At 34.6% G+C, this 19,275-nt stretch overlaps 1 protein-coding gene across 14 annotated transcripts in view; it reads right to left on the reverse strand.

Moving 5' to 3' along the window:
• Positions 1–19,275, reverse strand: part of FAM172A (family with sequence similarity 172 member A) — a 441,861-nt gene that overhangs the window by 316,478 nt on the left and 106,108 nt on the right. For 10 of the 14 annotated variants that reach the window (XM_045498160.1, XM_045498112.1, XM_045498123.1 and 7 more), the window contains one exon: positions 15,208–15,399. The exons of the other annotated variants lie outside the window; for them this stretch is intronic. In XM_045498160.1, the coding sequence (XP_045354116.1) occupies positions 15,208–15,399 (192 nt within the window). The remainder of the gene's footprint in view (positions 1–15,207; positions 15,400–19,275) is intronic. 14 annotated transcript variants of the gene reach the window in all.

Raw genomic sequence — 19,275 nt, forward strand, 5'->3', positions numbered from 1 at the left:
TGTGCTTCTGCGGAGCCAAACCTCCGGCAGCGGATCTGACTCCCTCCCGCTGCCACAGGGCCCCTCCTGAAGTGGATCACCTAAGGAGAAGCAAGCTAAGCCTGCCCCTCCAGCCCCTGTGCACCTTGCCTACCCACCCCAGCTAATACGCCAGATCCCCAGCATCACAAGCCTGGCAGTGTGCAAGTAGCCCAGACGGGCCACGCCACCCCAAGTGAATCCCGCCCCTAGGAGAGGGGAAGAGAAGGCACACACCAGTCTGACTGTGGCCCCAGCGGTGGGCCGGGGACAGACATCAGGTCTGACTGCGACTCCACCCACCAACTCCAGTAATACACCACAGCACAGGGGAAGTGCCCTGCAGGTCCTCACCACGCCAGGGACTATCCAAAATGACCAAGCGGAAGAATTCCCCTCAGAAGAATCTCCAGGAAATAACAACAGCTAATGACCTGATCAAAAAGGATTTAAATAATATAACAGAAAGTGAATTTAGAATAATAGTCATAAAATTAATCGCCGGGCTTGAAAACAGTATACAGGACAGCAGAGAATCCCTTGCTACAGAGATCAAGGGACTAAGGAACAGTCATGAGGAGCTGAAAAACGCTTTAAATGAAATGCAAAACAAAATGGAGACCACCACAGCTCGGATTGAAGAGGCAGAGGAGAGAATAGGTGAACTAGAAGATAAAGTTATGGAAAAAGAGGAAGCTGAGAGAAAGAGAGATAAAAAAATCCAGGAGTATGAGGGGAAAATTAGACAACTAAGTGACACACTAAAAAGAAATAATATACGCATAATTGGTATCCCAGAGGAGGAAGAGAGAGGGAAAGGTGCTGAAGGGGTACTTGAAGAAATAATAGCTGAGAACTTCCCTGAACTGGGGAAGGAAAAAGGCATTGAAATCCAAGAGGCACAGAAAACTCCCTTCAGACGGAACCTGAATCGATCTTCTGCACGACATATCATAGTGAAACTGGCAAAATACAAGGATAAAGAGAAAATTCTGAAAGCAGCAAGGGGTAAACGTGCCCTCACATATAAAGGGAGACCTATAAGACTCGTGACTGATCTCTCTTTTGAAACTTGGCAGGCCAGAAAGAATTGGCATGAGATTTTCAGTGTGCTAGACAGAAAAAATATGCAGCCGAGAATCCTTTATCCAGCAAGTCTGTCATTTAGAATAGAAGGAGAGATAAAGGTCTTCCCAAACAAACAAAAACTGAAGGAATTTGTCACCACTAAACCAGCCCTACAAGAGATCCTAAGGGGGACCCTGTGAGACAAAGTACCAGAGACATCACTACAAGCATAAAACATACAGACATCACAATGACTCTAAACCCTTATCTTTCTATAATAACACTGAATGTAAATGGATTAAATGCGCCAACCAAAAGACATAGGGTATCAGAATGGATACAAAAACAAGACCCATCTATTTGCTGTCTACAAGAGACTCATTTTAGTCCTGAGGACACCTTTAGATTGAGAGTGAGGGGATGGAGAACTATTTATCATGCTACTGGAAGCCAAAAGAAAGCTGGAGTAGCCATACTTATATCAGACAAACTAGACTTTAAATTAAAGGCTGTAACAAGAGATGAAGAAGGACATTATATAATAGTTACAGGGTCTATCCATCAGGAAGAGCTAACAATTATAAATGTCTATGCGCCGAATACCGGAGCCCCCAAATATATAAAACAACTACTCATAAACATAAGCAACCTTACTGATAAGAATGTGGTAATTGCAGGGGACTTTAACACCCCACTTACAGAAATGGATAGATCATCTAGACACACGATCAATAAAGAAACAAGGGCCCTGAATGAGACATTGGATCAGATGGACTTGACAGATATATTTAGAACTCTGCATCCCAAAGCAACAGAATATACTTTCTTCTCGAGTGCACATGGAACATTCTCCAAGATAGATCATATACTGGGTCACAAAACAGCCCTCCATACGTTTACCAGAATTGAAATTATACCATGCATACTTTCAGACCACAATGCTATGAAGCTTGAAATCAACCACAGAAAAAAGTCTGGAAAACCTCCAAAAGCATGGAGGTTAAAGAACACCCTACTAACGAATGAGTGGGTCAACCAGGCAATTAGAGAAGAAATTTAAAAATATATGGAAACAAACGAAAATGAAAATACAACAATCCAAACGCTTTGGGACGCAGCGAAGGCAGTCCTGAGAGGAAAATACATTGCAATCCAGGCCTATCTCAAGAAACAAGAAAAATCCCAAATACAAAATCTAACAGCACACCTAAAGGAAATAGAAGCAGAACAGCAAAGGCAGCCTAAACCCAGCAGAAGAAGAGAAATAATAAAGATCAGAGCAGAAATAAACAATATAGAGTCTAAAAAAACTGTAGAGCAGATCAACGAAACCAAGAGTTGGTTTTTTGAAAAAATAAACAAAATTGACAAACCTCTAGCCAGGCTTCTCAAAAAGAAAAGGGAGATGACCCAAATAGATAAAATCATGAATGAAAATGGAATTATTACAACCAATCCCTCAGAGATACAAACAATTATCAGGGAATACTATGAAAAATTATATGCCAACAAATTGGACAACCTGGAAGAAATGGACAAATTCCTGAACACCCACACTCTTCCAAAACTCAATCAGGAGGAAATAGAAAGCTTGAACAGACCCATAACCAGCGAAGAAATTGAATCGGTTATCAAAAATCTCCCAACAAATAAGAGTCCAGGACCAGATGGCTTCCCAGGGGAGTTCTACCAGACGTTTAAAGCAGAGATAATACCTATCCTTCTCAAGCTATTCCAAGAAATAGAAAGGGAAGGAAAACTTCCAGACTCATTCTATGAAGCCAGTATTACTTTGATTCCTAAACCAGACAGAGACCCAGTAAAAAAAGAGAACTACCGGCCAATATCCCTGATGAATATGGATGCAAAAATTCTGAATAAGATACTAGCAAATCGAATTCAACGGCATATAAAAAGAACTACTCACCATGATCAAGTGGGATTCATTCCTGGGATGCAGGGCTGGTTCAACATTCGCAAATCAATCAACGTGATACATCACATTAACAAAAAAAAAGAGAAGAACCATATGATCCTGTCAATCGATGCAGAAAAGGCCTTTGACAAAATCCAGCACCCTTTCTTAATAAAAACCCTTGAGAAAGTCGGGATAGAAGGAACATACTTAAAGATCATAAAAGCCATTTATGAAAAGCCCACAGCTAACATCATCCTCAATGGGGAAAAACTGAGACCTTTTTCCCTGAGATCAGGAACACGACAGGGATGCCCACTCTCACCGCTGTTGTTTAACATAGTGCTGGAAGTTCTAGCATCAGCAATCAGACAACAAAAGGAAATCAAAGGCATCAAAATTGGCAAAGATGAAGTCAAGCTTTCGCTCTTTGCAGATGACATGATATTATACATGGAAAATCCGACAGACTCCACCAAAAGTCTGCTAGAATTGATACATGAATTCAGCAAAGTTGCAGGATACAAAATCAATGTACAGAAATCAGTTGCATTCTTATACACTAACAATGAAGCAACAGAAAGACAAATAAAGAAACTGATCCCATTCACAATTGCACCAAGAAGCATAAAATACCTAGGAATAAATCTAACCAAAGATGTAAAGGATCTGTATGCTGAAAACTATAGAAAGCTTACGAAGGAAACTGAAGAAGATTTAAAGAAATGGAAAGACATTCCCTGCTCATGGATTGGAAAAATAAATATTGTCAAAATGTCAATACTACCCAAAGCTATCTACACATTCAATGCAATCCCAATCAAAATTGCACCAGCATTCTTCTCGAAACTAGAACAAGCAATCCTAAAATTCATATGGAACCACAAAAGGCCCCGAATAGCCAAAGGAATTTTGAAGAAGAAGACCAAAGCAGGAGGCATCACAATCCCAGACTTTGGCCTCTACTACAAAGCTGTCATCATCAAGACAGCATGGTATTGGCACAAAAACAGACACATAGACCAATGGAATAGAATAGAAACCCCAGAACTAGACCCACAAACGTATGGTCAACTTATCTTTGACAAAGCAGGAAAGAACATCCAATGGAAAAAAGACAGCCTCTTTAACAAATGGTGCTGGGAGAACTGGACAGCAACATGCAGAAGGTTGAAACTAGACCACTTTCTCACACCATTCACAAAAATAAACTCAAAATGGATTAAGGACCTGAATGTGAGACAGGAAACCATCAAAACCTTAGAGGAGAAAGCAGGAAAAGACCTCTCTGACCTCAGCCGTAGCAATCTCTTACTCGACACATCCCCAAAGACAAGGGAATTAAAAGCAAACGTGAATTACTGGGACCTTATGAAGATAAAAAGCTTCTGCACAGCAGAGGAAACAACCAACAAAACTAAAAGGCAACCAACGGAATGGGAAAAGATATTTGCAAATGACATGTCGGACAAAGGGCTAGTATCCAAAATCTATAAAGAGCTCACCAAACTCCACACCCGAAAAACAAATAACCCAGTGAAGAAATGGGCAGAAAACATGAATAGACACTTCTCTAAAGAAGACATCCGGATGGCCAACAGGCACATGAAAAGATGGTCAGCGTCGCTCCTTATCAGGGAAATACAAATCAAAACCACACTCAGGTATCACCTCACGCCAGTCAGAGTGGCCAAAATGAACAAATCAGGAGACTATAGATGCTGGCGAGGATGTGGAGAAACGGGAATCCTCTTGCACTGTTGGTGGGAATGCAAATTGGTGCAACCACTCTGGAAAGCAGTGTGGAGGTTCCTCAGAAAATTAAAAATAGACCTACCCTATGACCCAGCAATAGCACTGCTGGGAATTTATCCAAGGGATACAGGAGTACTGATGCATAGGGGCACTTGTACCCCAATGTTCATAGCAGCACTCTCAACAATAGCCAAATTATGGAAAGAGCCTAAATGTCCATCAACTGATGAATGGATAAAGAAATTGTGGTTTATATACACAATGGAATACTACATGGCAATGAGAAAAAATGAAATATGGCCTTTTGTAGCAACGTGGATGGAACTGGAGAGTGTGATGCTAAGTGAAATAAGCCATACAGAGAAAGACAGATACCATATGGTTTCACTCTTATGTGGATCCTGAGAAACGTAACAGGAACCCATGGGGGAGGGGGAGGAAAAACGAAAAAAAAGAAAAAAAAAAAAAAAAAAGAGGTTAGAGTGAGAGAGAGCCAAAGCATAAGAGACTGTTAAAAACTGAGAACAAACTGAGGGTTGATGGGGGGTGGGAGGGAGGAGAGGGTGGGTGATGGGTATTGAGGAGGGCACCTTTTGGGATGAGCACTGGGTGTTTTATGGAAACCAATTTGGACAATAAATTTCATATATTATAAAAAATTAAAAAAAAAAGTTGTATTATAAATAAAAAAATAAGTAATTAATAACATATCCTTTTCATATTAAATCTTTAAGTCATAATGCTTATTAGTTACAATTTCTAATTTCATAAATAGAAATAGATAATTTATCTAGGAATTAATATTTTTAGGAATTAATATTTTAAAATATGCCTTTTATTTACATCACATAAACAGCTGAATAAAATCATCACCAAAGAAGCATGCTACTGAACAACACCCCTGGAAACTAATAATTATTAATCCTTAAATTCACTTAACACTTTTTCTTCAAAAAATCATATTTTACTGATTATTTAAATATAATTCATTTAACCCATATAATACATTTAAAAATATGTGAATATCCACACACATATAATGCAGTTAATCTAAAGCTTGGTGACTTAAACAGTGCAATCTACACTTTCATAAACAACCTACCTTCCATAATTTACTGTCTCAATTATTTCAAGTAGCAGTTCAGACTATTTCCTACTCCTAAAAGCTGATATTCTTTTCATTTTAGTTTTTCTCCTCAAATTAAAGTAACTCAGGGGCTCAACTGATATACGGAAGTAATTAAGTTTTTAAAACCATGTTTAGGATAAATAAAAGTAGAAAGCTAAAACCCAGAAGGAACCAAAAGTACAGTGAAAAATGCAAAGCTGACCTATCTCTAATCTTTTCTTGTTAAACCTAGGCTACTCAAGAAATGTCAGCTAATTATTTCATTTTATTGATGATATTTTTCTCTAGGGAAGTTCTTTTAAAAGTTTAACCCCGGAGCAAGTCATGGCTTCTCCAATCTTTGAAAGTGTCCAGAGCATTGATTATAACTGCAGGAGGTGTTACCTTCTACCCAGAGAATCTCACCCTGCACAATCTTACACACTCTCTCACTCCCCAAACAGCTTTGATTCAGCAATTCAAACTGCTTCAGCTGATATTAAAGGAAGAACCACAGAAAAGGGATCAGCAGTTAAAACAGAATAAAAAGAGGGGAAAACACAGATTGTGGATATAGTAACACAAAGCTCAAGAGTAAAGCAGATTTGAAAAAGATATCAGAGTGACTCAAAAAAGAACAACATGACAGAAATTAAACAAGTTTTTAATGTTTGCTTTCTATGCATTTAAACTCACCTCAACCTCCATTAAAATTCTGATCATACACAAACCCCAAGGCTTTTGACATACTTTCAAAACCCACACCCTCTCTTTCTGTCTCCAGAAGACAGCCAAGGGAGATTAAAAACAAACAAACAAAACAAAACCACACAACAGAATTCAAATATGCATGTAATTGAGAAATAGAAAGACCAAGTCAAAATGAAATTATAATTATGACCAATAATTTTTCAAGTAAAAATGGTGCCTAATCATTTTAAACATCCAGTATTTTTTTCTCTTGCACTTAGTGAAAAGGCCTAGGTCTACTTTAAAAGTTATTCAATGTCAGGTATAAATAATAGGTTGAAAACAAATATTAAGGATAAGAGGCCTTGCAGTATTTTTCTTGAGATGATGTAAGAATATCAAGATGCTCTATGCTGTTACACCTTGCTCTCTACTTGACTACAGAAAGAGCTTCAGTGTATGCTTAATTAGTTAATTAGTTCAGTACTAGGGAACAATACAGATGCAAAGAGCTATCACAGAATGGCTATTCACATCTATCTCTGAAATAGTGACCAAAATTCCAGAAGGTAATTGGATTTTCAAAACTGGATGTGGGTTTTTTTTCCCAATTCAGTCATGACAGGGCCAGAAGGTAATGATATATCTGCCATGATGCAACAAGCAGACCTGTCTTCTGTCAAGAGTTGAAATCATAAAGGAATAAGCTGTCGTTAACAACGTCTCTCCAAACACTAGAGCTGTCATTCCATTGTTTTCTTTTGCTGGCATGGGGGCTAGTGTGGCCTCATATACCTTGTCAGTTCAGTAATGTGCTAAGCTTTTTTAACCTTTTCTGGAATTTCTGACTTGAACAATATTTTATGAAGTATATAATGTAATAGCTTGTATTTTCTTTGATTAATATGTAGTTTCTCTCAAAGTTTACTCTTAAAATTTGGAATTAGTGTTCTTGGTTTCAACCTATAATTTAATAGACCATATTTCAAATAAGAAAAAAAATCCGCAGTTATGTTTTTAAAGTTTGAAATTAAATTTCAGGGGTCTAAATTTAGCCAGTCTTTATGGGTAAAAAAATCAATAATTATTTTAAAAAGCTGCGTGCAGTTTTATAATGTAACATTTAAGTTGTTTTAGAAATAGTTAAGGGATAGTTAAGTGATAATATATATAGTTAATAATAGTTAAGTGATAATAGTACTACAGTATATTTCATGAATATTACTTACAATTTTTAAAAAATTTTCTTTTAAATTATTAAAGTAATACCTGCTTAAAGTAAAATTAAAAAAAAAAGAGAATTAAACATAAAAAATGAGTAAGTAAAAGCAAAAGAAGAAAATTCATAGTTTCTTGCCTAAGTTTCCTAGAACTTCAATGTGTACCCCTGTATATAGAGAAGTATACATGTATACATGTATAACTGTACTTTTTAACAAATGATCTCATTCTTGTGTTTCCATCTGATTAACTCTTAGTTATCATCTTATATGAATTAACACATAAACTCACATATAAATTCTTCTTAATAGGTATATAATTTTTAATTATATGAATATACCATTATTTAATCAAATAGTCCCCTAGTGGTGGATATTTCAGTGATTAGAAGTTTTTGTGTCATTACAAACTCCTTTGATGGGCATCCTTGTATGAATACTTTGTGTACTGCTCTAGTATAAATTCCTATAAATGGAATTTAGGATCAAAGGTTAATAAGCACACTTAATTTAGGAAAATATAACTAATTGCTTCAAATTACATTTCCAACAATATTCAAACTTGGTATTATCATACAATTTATTATCAATTTATCTGCCAATCTTAGATGTTGAAAAATAGCATCTTATTTTAATAAGTGTTTAGTTCCACAAAGCTTTGAATGGCTTTTCAAAAAAAGCATCAAAGCCTCTAAGTCCTTTAAACAAAAATATATTTTAAAGGTCCAAACAATTTTCATGTTTTTGAGGTTTCTGAGACCTTAAGCATATATTATAAACTGTATTCTGCTATACTATATTCTGCTTGCACTATGTAAATACTAAGTAACATCCCAAAAGTTACTGGATGTCATTGCTCCTGTTAAAAATAAAGCTATGCCCTGTATTGATAAAGTAGTTCTTACTGCAGCAACAACCATTAGAATCCTGTTAAAATCTCCTCGTCGCCAACTTTGTAAATATTCATGTTAAAATAGTAAGACCTTGCAGTACCTAGGTGGAACAGTGAATTGAAGACAGGAGTTAAGAAAGTGTTACCAAATTTAATTACTCAAATTACTGAGGAAAAAAACCCACCCTATTTTAGATAACTATCTATAATGGCTCCATGTTCATTTGTGGAAAAAAAAAATCCTAATACTGTAATCAATCAACTTTACAAAATGTGCCTGTCAAAAAAGGAGGGGATCCCAAATACACTAAGGAAAGAGGAATCAGAAGGTCAGAATAGAAGAGTTAAGTATAGCTTATTAAAAGGGAAGCAAGCAATTTAAATACTAGAAAGGTCTAAATCAACATTTAAAGTATGTAATTTATATCAAACAATAGTTTATATATTCTTTAATTTAGCTACCTTATAATCAATGATTTCAAAAAGAAAATCCTAAAACATTCCACTGTGATGAATATCACTACATAAGGATATCATCTCCTAAGGTCTGCAAAGAATATTGTTATAAAGAAAATTGCTTTAATGTTATTTGTTTTAAAAAAAGTATGAGTTGTAAAATGACTACCTGTCACTGAAACAACAAGATAGATAAAAAAAACATGTAATTAAAAAAGTATACTGAATTCTTTTGATTATCTCCATTTCTTCCACAAATCATACTAAAATATTAGTAAAAAAAAAAAAAAAAGAAGAAGAAGGGTGGTATTAAACAAATGAGACAAAACAAATGAGTGTGGAGAGAACAGAGGACACAGATGTCGATAAATTTTTAGGAGACCGTAAGCTGATGGAACTGGATTGGTACTACAGAGGAAAGAAAAAAAAAAACAAAAAACAAAAACTTAAGTGCCTCCAGAGGGAGATCATGACTGGAAGAAAGTCAACTCATCCACAGAATTTCAGAAAAACTCAGAAATTTTGAGGTGCTTTTCTTAGAAAGTAGGGGTAGGCCTTGAGGCCAAAATCTGAGGCATTACTTTTAATATCACCTAGGGTGCAATTACCACATTCCTTAACAAAGAAACAAACCAAAACCCCCAAAACCAGGTCATAATCTCACATTGTGCAGATAGCCCTACAAGAAATCAAAGGTGTTTCCTTTTGAGACACATCCAGAAAAGGACTGAAAGGACAAACGACCACAGAAGGGGAGGAGAGAGACACAGAGCTCAAATCAAGTGTACTACGCAGAGGTCTGCAAAATGATTCAAAAGAGAGCTCCATTCCAAAATATGATAGAACTTTAAAAATTCTATAGAAGGGCTAAAAGATAAAGTAGGTAACCTACTAAAACAAAATTAGGGCAAAAATAGATGGAAATAAGAGAGAAAGTATTAGCAATTCAATAAGACATTTACAGATTCAATCTGCAACTCCAAAACCAAGATACTAATTCTAGAAATAGAGAAAATTAAAATTATAAAAAAAAACACAATAAATTTCCTAAGGATTGAGAATCATCATGGGGGTATAGTACAGATAGAAAGCAATCACCAAGTGCCCAAAACAATAAAAAACAAACAGACAAAACACCATAACATAGGACATTTCTTAAAAGCAATAGGAGTGGCTTCTTGACACCAGGCAGAAGGAAAAGAATCTTCCACAGAGGGAGCAAAAGCATGCAATATCACAATGGTACTGGACTTTTCAGTTAAAACACTGGAAGCTAAAAGACAATGAAAACAAAGCCTTCAAGTTTCAGAGTGAAAATGATTTTCAACTTGGAATTCTATGCCTCGCTGAGTTATCAAAATAAAGGGAACAAATAAAGACTTTTTTTTCCCCAGAAATACAAGGTTTTAGAAATTTATGTCATATTCACTTTTTGATAGCTCCAACAAAATGAGGGCATATATCCAAAACGCTGGCGTCATTAGATCCAGGAGAGAGGAGGTCAAACATTAGAAAGAATCTGAGGGGAATCCCAGGATGAGAGACAAGTAGACAGGCAGGCTTAGAAAGTGACCCGTCAAGACCGAAACACAAGTCCACAGGGTTCCAAAAGACAGGTCTCCAGAAGAGAAAACTATGAGATTCTCTGATAAGTCTGGCCCTGTAAAAACATTACTGAGAAGCCAATCAAGATCTCAATTAACAATTATTACAAAGAAAATTGAAAGGAAAGAAGTTATCAATTCCATGAAAAAAAACTTTAGCAAAAATGAAATGTAACCATAGTACCTATCTGGCTCAGCCATAAACAGTATTGAAGTAAGAGTAATATTGCAAAGCTTGATTGCTGATTGAATCCAAAAACTGTGATGATGGGAAAGAGATTCCTGTGCACCATAAGTACACAAGACTAATATCAAGTGACTGATAAATCAAAGGAACAGCCTTATAATTTAAAAATATGGATATGGAACATATAAGTAACTCCAAAACTACTGACAGACTATATCTAGGAACAGAATAAATGAGGAAGGATTAGCAAAGGATAATCACTATTTTGATATATGCCTTTTGATTTTACTTTACTTATAATTTTTTTAAAGTTTATTTATTTTGAGAAAGAGAGCACATGTGAGTGGGGTGAGGGGCAGAAAGAGAGGAGAAAGAGAATACCAAGCAGGCTCCGTGTTGTCAGTGCAAGACCAGTGCTGAGCTACATGCAGGCTCAATCTCACAAACTGCAAAATACAACCTGAGCTGAAATAAAGAGTTGGTTGCTTATTAACCAACTGAGCCACCCAAGCACCCCTTACCTGACTTTTAGATTACATGCATGGTAAAATTAAGTAATTATGGAAACATCAGATTCTTCTAAATAATCCAGCTATGAGAAATTAGGAAAAATGTAGGCTTAGTGAAGTAATCAGACTTCTTAAAAAATTATTAAAATCAATGAACTTTGTCATGTTGAGTACATCAGTTACATAGTATTTTGAAAGTATTCTTCATAATTTAAACTTTTATTTCTCTACTGATTTAATTATAAAACATTTTCTAGAACTTCTTACACTTTTACTAAATATAATCGCCATCAAGTTCTACCTCATCCATTATACTTAGAGTCTGAAAATTATAAATTAACCTCAACCATCCAAAGAGTGTTACGTATACCAGAGGTTTTAATATTGTGCTCAGATTAGCAGCATACACATCACTGGTATGGTCTTAGAAATGTACATTCTCAGGCCCCAACCAGACCCTTCTGCATCAAAATCGGGTTTCGGGAAAAGGCAATTTGTGTTTCACCAGCCGTCCACGTGATTCTGATACAGGGTAAAATTTGGCTCTATAGACTATTGGCTCCCAAACTACTCTCCATAAAACTTTTTGACAGTACATCTCAATTAGTCAAAGCGTGGACAGGGAGAGATCAGAGAGGTGCCTAAGATGCAAAATTTAAGGAGGCACTCATCCTCTGGGTCCTACAAATACTGCACAACCCTGACAGTGACTGACTCCTTAAATTCTGCACCCTTGTTCTATATCTGCAATTAGTAATTAAATGACTTCAAGTAATGTAATGACTTTACTTTCCTTGCTCATTTTATAGAGACCAACTGAAATGCCTAGAAAGATCCACATGAGAAGAGATCAAAGAAGAAACACGTACAAGTAACTCTCAAACTGCACAAACACTGAATAATTAGTACTTGGCTATATGATATACAGTTTCTTACTCCAAGTAATATGATATGCAATGAAGACTGTTAAACACTAAAAATATGAGCTATGGTAACCTCAGAAGCTGTGGGGACAGTATCTGATATGTACTATTTCTCCAACATGAAATCTTAATAATTTTTTTACAATAATGTTCTGACATATCTAAAATGCAAGGACTGGAATATCTGTTATTATTTTCAAACTGTGATCTATGGAGCCCTAGGGTTCAGGAAGAAATCTCAGGGGTCCTTATAGAAGTTTTCCAATCCTCACCCCAGCTTCAACAAAAGTGGCTCCACAGATTTAAACCTATTTGTTGTTGTAGTTGTTGTTAACAAAACAGTCCACTTAGAAGCAGGGTTTCACTGGTGGGAAAAAGTTTTAATCCTACAGTGCTATGACTTCAATATTAGGACCTGTAATCTTATCCTAAAAATCTGTAAGGGATATAGCAGAAATTGTTTTTTACAGCTGTGAAAGCAGGAAAGCTTACTAATGCAAGAGTACACTCTACACTAGAGAGTGAGAGTGGGTGAGCTCGAGGAAGAGGTGCCATAGCAGAAATATTATAAACCATACTAAGTAGAGATCATATTGTCTATCCTGAAAAATATCAGAATTTACTTCACTTGTAATATGAAAAACTGACAGATCATGAAGAAAGGAGTAGTGGCTTCCAGTCTTTTGTAAACTTTGGAAACATTTCTTTAAAAACGATTTTAGAAAAAAGTCCACAAAATAAAAACAAATAGAGCTGATCTGACTAAAAGGTAAGGATGAAGTAGCTCTTCTCCTTCAAATTAGTCTTCCTGTGCTTGCTACCTAGAATACAACCCCTTTCCCTCCAGTCTCCTCCCGCCCCTCCCCCCCCCCCCCCGACACTAGTCCTTAAAGAACTTGTGGAGAAATACCATGAAAAGGCAAAACCAGAGTAACAAATCACTTTATCTAGATTAAAGAGATACCCATTTTTAAATATTTACCAGGCAGAAATTTACCACAATAAAGTTCATATTCAGGTTCTTAATATAAAACAAAAAGAAAAAAGTACATCAATTAAAATTTTCAAAGTACACAACATATAAATTCTAAACACACTAAATACTAAAGTACTTAGAAATCAGCTGGGGTTTTTTTTTTTGTTTTGTTTTGTTTTGTTTTTGTTTTTTTGTTTGTTTGTTTGTTTGTAACGAATCATGAGTTCCTATTATTGGGAAAAGCAGAAAACAGTCAAGGCAGTGAAATGCTGTTAGTCTCCAAACACTACACTTCTACTTATAAGAACAAAATGACTGACGAGTCTAACGTTACCAACAAACTTCCTCCCTCCTGTTTGGGAAACCAACAGATGTTTGGCATGACTTACCATAGTCTTTCACCTTGAAAAATCTTACACAACAATAAAACTAGGAAAGGAAAGGCTTAGTTGATCTATTAGCAGGCCAATGTAATGACATAAAATATTTCACTAAGCATTTATATGTACAAACACATCGAATTTTCTTTACTCAATTATATTTTCAAATATACAGTGAATTGTGATCACATTTCACATAAAATGTTCTCAAAACCACTGATAGGATCTCTTCTAACCAAAAACTAATGTGTCAGAGAGAAAGGTAATTTCATGATTCATAACTAGAGACATAAATGTTTAAATAATACAATATTTTATGTCCTTCACCCTAAACTTTATTTTACTTAAATTCTACTATAGTTCACTTAAATAATACTAAAAAAGTACTGTTGAAGTTTGAATCAAAAGTTTGAATCAAAAGTAATGTCTTTTGTTCTCTGCATATCCATGAAGGCTGAAAAAACAATACACAATTAACCCAAGAAATTCTACTTGAAGCATTTTAAGGGCCTTAAAATCTATTAATAAAAATAGAGTCCAGCTGGGCTGGGCCTTAATTTTATCATTTCAGAGGTAACAGAGCAGGAAACATATGTTTGACCTTTGCAATCATCAATGTTTCAAACAATTCCTCTCCCATTGTAATTACAAAAATGTAATAATGTAGCTCCTATAATGCATACATGTACACATATATTCCTAAATAACTTTAAGTTCCTAAATGAAATCTTTTTCTACAAGATAGCACTTTCCTTTTTTCTGAAGAAAATCTCTATTCATATCTGAAAGAAACATATACTTTGCAAAATTTGCCTGTTCACCGAAGAACTTAAGAATGTGACAGTTAAATAAAAAACAAACAAAAAAAGCAGCCAAACATTAAGATGTAACAACGCTAGGTGAGAAAAAAACAATTTCACGATTATAGGAAAGAAAACCTTGAATACAATTTTAAAATACCAGTTTCTGAAAAGGTAGAATTCAAATAAGAATAAAGTATTTCAGTAAATATTTCAATTTACCACTTTACAGGTCTTTGTCTAATGCTTAAAGCATTTTATTTGTGAGGTCTGGTGTTTTTAAAAGAAATAACAAACACTGACTTATTCTAACTCTTCTTTTAAAGAATAAGAGATTAATTTTAAGTAAATTTCCTTTAGCTTCTAACTTAAGCAGGCAACGATTTCCAAAAGCCATTTTGGTATTTTTTATAAGTATTTTAAATAATACTGACAAGTATTTGATAATTTAAGTGATATATCACATAATAATAAATTTAGAATAAAAATATTCATCTCAAAGACATTATCTACATTTGTGTACACTTAAGATACCATTTTTTCATTGTAACTGCAAAATAATACAGGATAATTTTTCACTACAAATAAAAAACAATTTAAAGATAGGATTATGTTTAGAATGTACTTTTGAAGAGACAGGATAAAATAACTTATAATAAAACAGAGCTATAAAATGTCAAAAAAATATAAAAGAAATTGCACTTACATCCATAGCTCTCTTAATAAAAGGTATCTGTGTGCCACTGTCCAGATCTTCATTTATAATAAGCCTTCTAGCCCACTGACCTGCCCTGACAACACCACTACCATGAATTAAAACCATCAGTTTCTGTGGATTTGTCAAAGCATCCTCACTCATAAAGATAAAACTCTTTGGTTCACTCTCAGTGGCATCTACCTGTAATTAAAAAAAATTAAGTAATAAATAAATGTTTTCTGATCAAGCAAAGGCATAAATGAGAAAACAACTCATGGCTACCATAAATTATAGAATGGCTATTCCAGAATTATAGAAGTAAAAACCTTTAAAAAAATTAAAATGTTCATTATTTATTAGAGATTAACAATTACACATGAGGTGGGTGAGCATAAAAGACATGATAGTAATATGCAAAAGAATATTTGAAATATATCTCTCTATATTATAGGTTTATTATTATAATACAAATGAGAATAACTGATTTTTTTTAAAGCTTCCTATGGTCTAGATACTATGGTAAATGTTTGTCTCAATCACAATCTCATTAAGGTTGTACTATTATTATACTCGTTTACAGATAAAGAAATTGAGGCCTAAGGAGTTTAAATAACTTGCCCCAAATCACACAGCTAGTGAGTCTATAATTCTATCACAGAAGTATATTGCACCTATAATAGAAAACAGAAAAACCCAATAGGATGATATACCTATTGGAAAATCACATATTACCCAGGAATACTACTAAGTTTTTAAAAGGGGAGAGAGGGAACTATTTAAAAATTCGATCACCTACTATTCTATGTCAGTGGCCTTTGAAATTTCCTTCAGAATGTGAACACAGGCTCATATAACAATTATTTTCTGAAGGAATGTTATTTAAGTATTCCTATAACCTTATCGACTAGGAATGGAAGCTCTTGTGCAGATGTCAGAGCCAGAAGCTAAAGTCTAGGTGCCTGGTCATATACATCCTCAAATAAAGAAGGTCAATCCACATACTATATAATGAAACAGCTCTTCACTTATCAATATTAGATATTCATAAATTTATGAAACTAAAAAATAGACAAAAACTCTAGACACCAAAAAAAAAAAAAAAAGTCCTAGATTCTAAATGTTCCCAGTCACTATTCCTGGGAAGAGAAAAATATTAAAATTTCTCTAATTCTAAAACAGACTGGTAGCCATTTGTGTAAACAGCACAAAGAACAATTATTTCAGCAAGAAGAGCACAGCCACAGGGCTGGAAAAAAAATCCCTTCCTCAGTGAAGCCTTTCCTGACCACCCTATTTTAAATATCTCCCCAAGAATTCTCTAGCCCCATTCTGTTTTATTTTCCTTCATAGTACCTAGCACAGTCTAATATATTGCATGCTTTACTTTATATATGTACTATAATTGTTTATTAACCATCTTCTCCTACCACTAGAATGCAAGTCCAGGAAGGCATGGACTTTTCTGTTTGGATCCAGCTACATTCACAATGCCTAAAAGAGAGGCTGGCACATTGTAGGCACTCAGTAAATAAAGGAATGAATAAACTTTTGGAATAAGGAATGTTATCAAGCATCGCCAGTGACCTCCTTTAAATAAAAGGTATTTAACTAAATAATGAGTCTTCTTATTATAATACTTGCCTGATTCAGAAAGCATATATGGAGATGAAGATGATATATGACTATAAGAAATTTTAAAAGAGCTACACAATGCTAAGAATTAAAAAGATATAACTGTGGGGGTGCCTGGTGGCTCACTTGGTTAAGCGTCCAACTTCAGCTCAGGTCATGATCTCACAGTTTGTGGTCTGAGCATCGCATCAGGCTCTGTGCTGACAGCTCAGAGATTGGATCCTGCTTTGGATTCTGCCTCCATCTCTCTCTGCCCCTCCCTCACTCATGCTCTGTCTCTCAAAAATAAACAGTAAAAAATAAAAAAAAAAACATAGCTGTATATTAGTAGCAATTAAGTATGCAGGAACAGAAGTATGAAGTGTCAAGTAGTCATATTTGCTTCTCTTGCATGCGATGTCCAGATTATGATGCTGACAGCAGGTCTGACTGAAGTTAGAGGAAGGGAAGTAAATGAGAGATGGAGAAAACCAAATGTGAGAAGAAAATTCCTTTTTACCAAAGAATGTTATATAAAAAGAGAGGAATCACTCGTTAAAATGGCTTTTTTTAAAAAGGGAAGTGGTAAGAAGAAAAATTAAACAGCAAAGCTGTCAGTGTATAATAAAACAGAGGTCAAAGAGGTTCCCAGTCATTCATTTACCAAAGAGTATGCCTAAATGTGCACAAATAAAATACCTCTTAAAATCATTGAGGACTTAACGGATCCTGGAATGACTATGGAAATGGACATCTGTTTATCTTAATAGAAAAAACAAACAAATAAAAAAAACCCCCAAAACTCTAAAGCTATAGACTTTCTAGTAGGTTCTGATCACTATTTCTTTCTCTCTTTGACTAAGTACCCTGTTAACAAGGAACTGAGTCAACTTTTTAAGCAATGGAATGTTGGTACTTTAAATTCCACAGTAATCACTTGAAAACTGGAAGAGTGCTTATTTTCAGAAGATAAAGATGTGTTTTTTATATTACAATGCTGTTCAAGAATATTTAAAGGGCTGCAAATTAAGGTAGCCGTGAATAGATGAATAAAAGTTTTACTGGAACGTGCAGAAGAACTGACTTTAAAAACATGAAAACACCAGAATATTCAGGGGAAAAAAAAAAACAATGAAAATGAGAAATGCAGTGGTATTAATGATTAAGGAGTAAGAGCAGTATTTGAGATAGTCACTGGCTTATATTCATCTGAATTCAACACAGAATTCTTAAAGTTGGTATCTGTAACTTTCTCTGTATAAAGTTAGTGCTGAGTTTAAACAGTACAATATCTATATGGTTAAAACATAATTTTCATCATTAGCTTAATTAAGTTTGAAACTGGCTGTTCAGGCCATTGTCTTCAAACAGTGGTAATTCATTAACTGAGCTTTCATTAAGGAGTGCATATAAAAGTCATTCTAGTGCACTACCTCACTTTATTGACCAATCAAATTCAAAGACCAACTGATCAGTGAGAACAATTTTTAGCACTTAACCATTCACTTTAGGATACTCATGAACCCCACTAATTGTGATGATTATTTAAATATGACTGAATAAAATGAACAAAAATTTATAATCAAGTTATGTATGTAATCTAAAATTCTATACAAGTGTGAGACACTACAATTGAGAATAATGTGTACATGAGAATATATGTAGGGTAGGGAGTAAACATAATACATGATCATAATCTTTACCATCAGATCATGGGTTTCCACAGGGTGTTGTTATTTATGAAAAGAAAAAAAAAGGGAAGAAAAGAGAAGAGTCTCTCTTTCCTTACTAAATAGTTCTATAAAACTAAAACTTAGTTCATCATCAGAGGAAAAAAACTTTGGTGCTATTCCTATAATAAAAAGAACAACTCTGATACAAAACAAAACAAAACAAAACAAAACAAAACAAAAGAAAAAAAGACACTTTCAATGCTGGCTTTGGGATTTAAGAGAACTCAGGAGAAAATAATTACACAAGAAAAATTTCACAACTATATAAAATATATGACAACAATTTGAGGAGAGATATTAATTTCCTAAAACAAACCAAAAAACTTTGGTTTCTTTTCAGTTCATGAAATCAGGAAATCTTTGCTAACCAAAAATGGACATGACACATCTCATTTAGTGTAAAGCTTTTTCTATGTTAATTAGCTTTATAGTCTAAATTTAAATGAGAGGAAAATAATCAGATCTATAAAACGAAGTCTTCTTAAACCTCATCCCAGGCTTTCTATAAATAAAATAGTAAAACTAATCATATAACATAATCTATAGGCCAATTATCTTCTGATTTCTCCTGGAAATCTAAGGGACAGAAGTGAGTTTAAAAGTTCCGTGTAACTGCAAGTATTACAGAGTTAAATGACTCAATATTAATTGTGTTGTAACAATAAATAAACCTAAGTCTCTTTAAATATCATTCTTCAGAAACTTTGAAAGAAATAAAAATTAACAAGAAAGG

The sequence above is a fragment of the Leopardus geoffroyi genome, chromosome A1, assembly GCF_018350155.1.
Source record: "Leopardus geoffroyi isolate Oge1 chromosome A1, O.geoffroyi_Oge1_pat1.0, whole genome shotgun sequence".
NCBI classification, from domain to species: Eukaryota; Metazoa; Chordata; class Mammalia; order Carnivora; family Felidae; genus Leopardus; species Leopardus geoffroyi.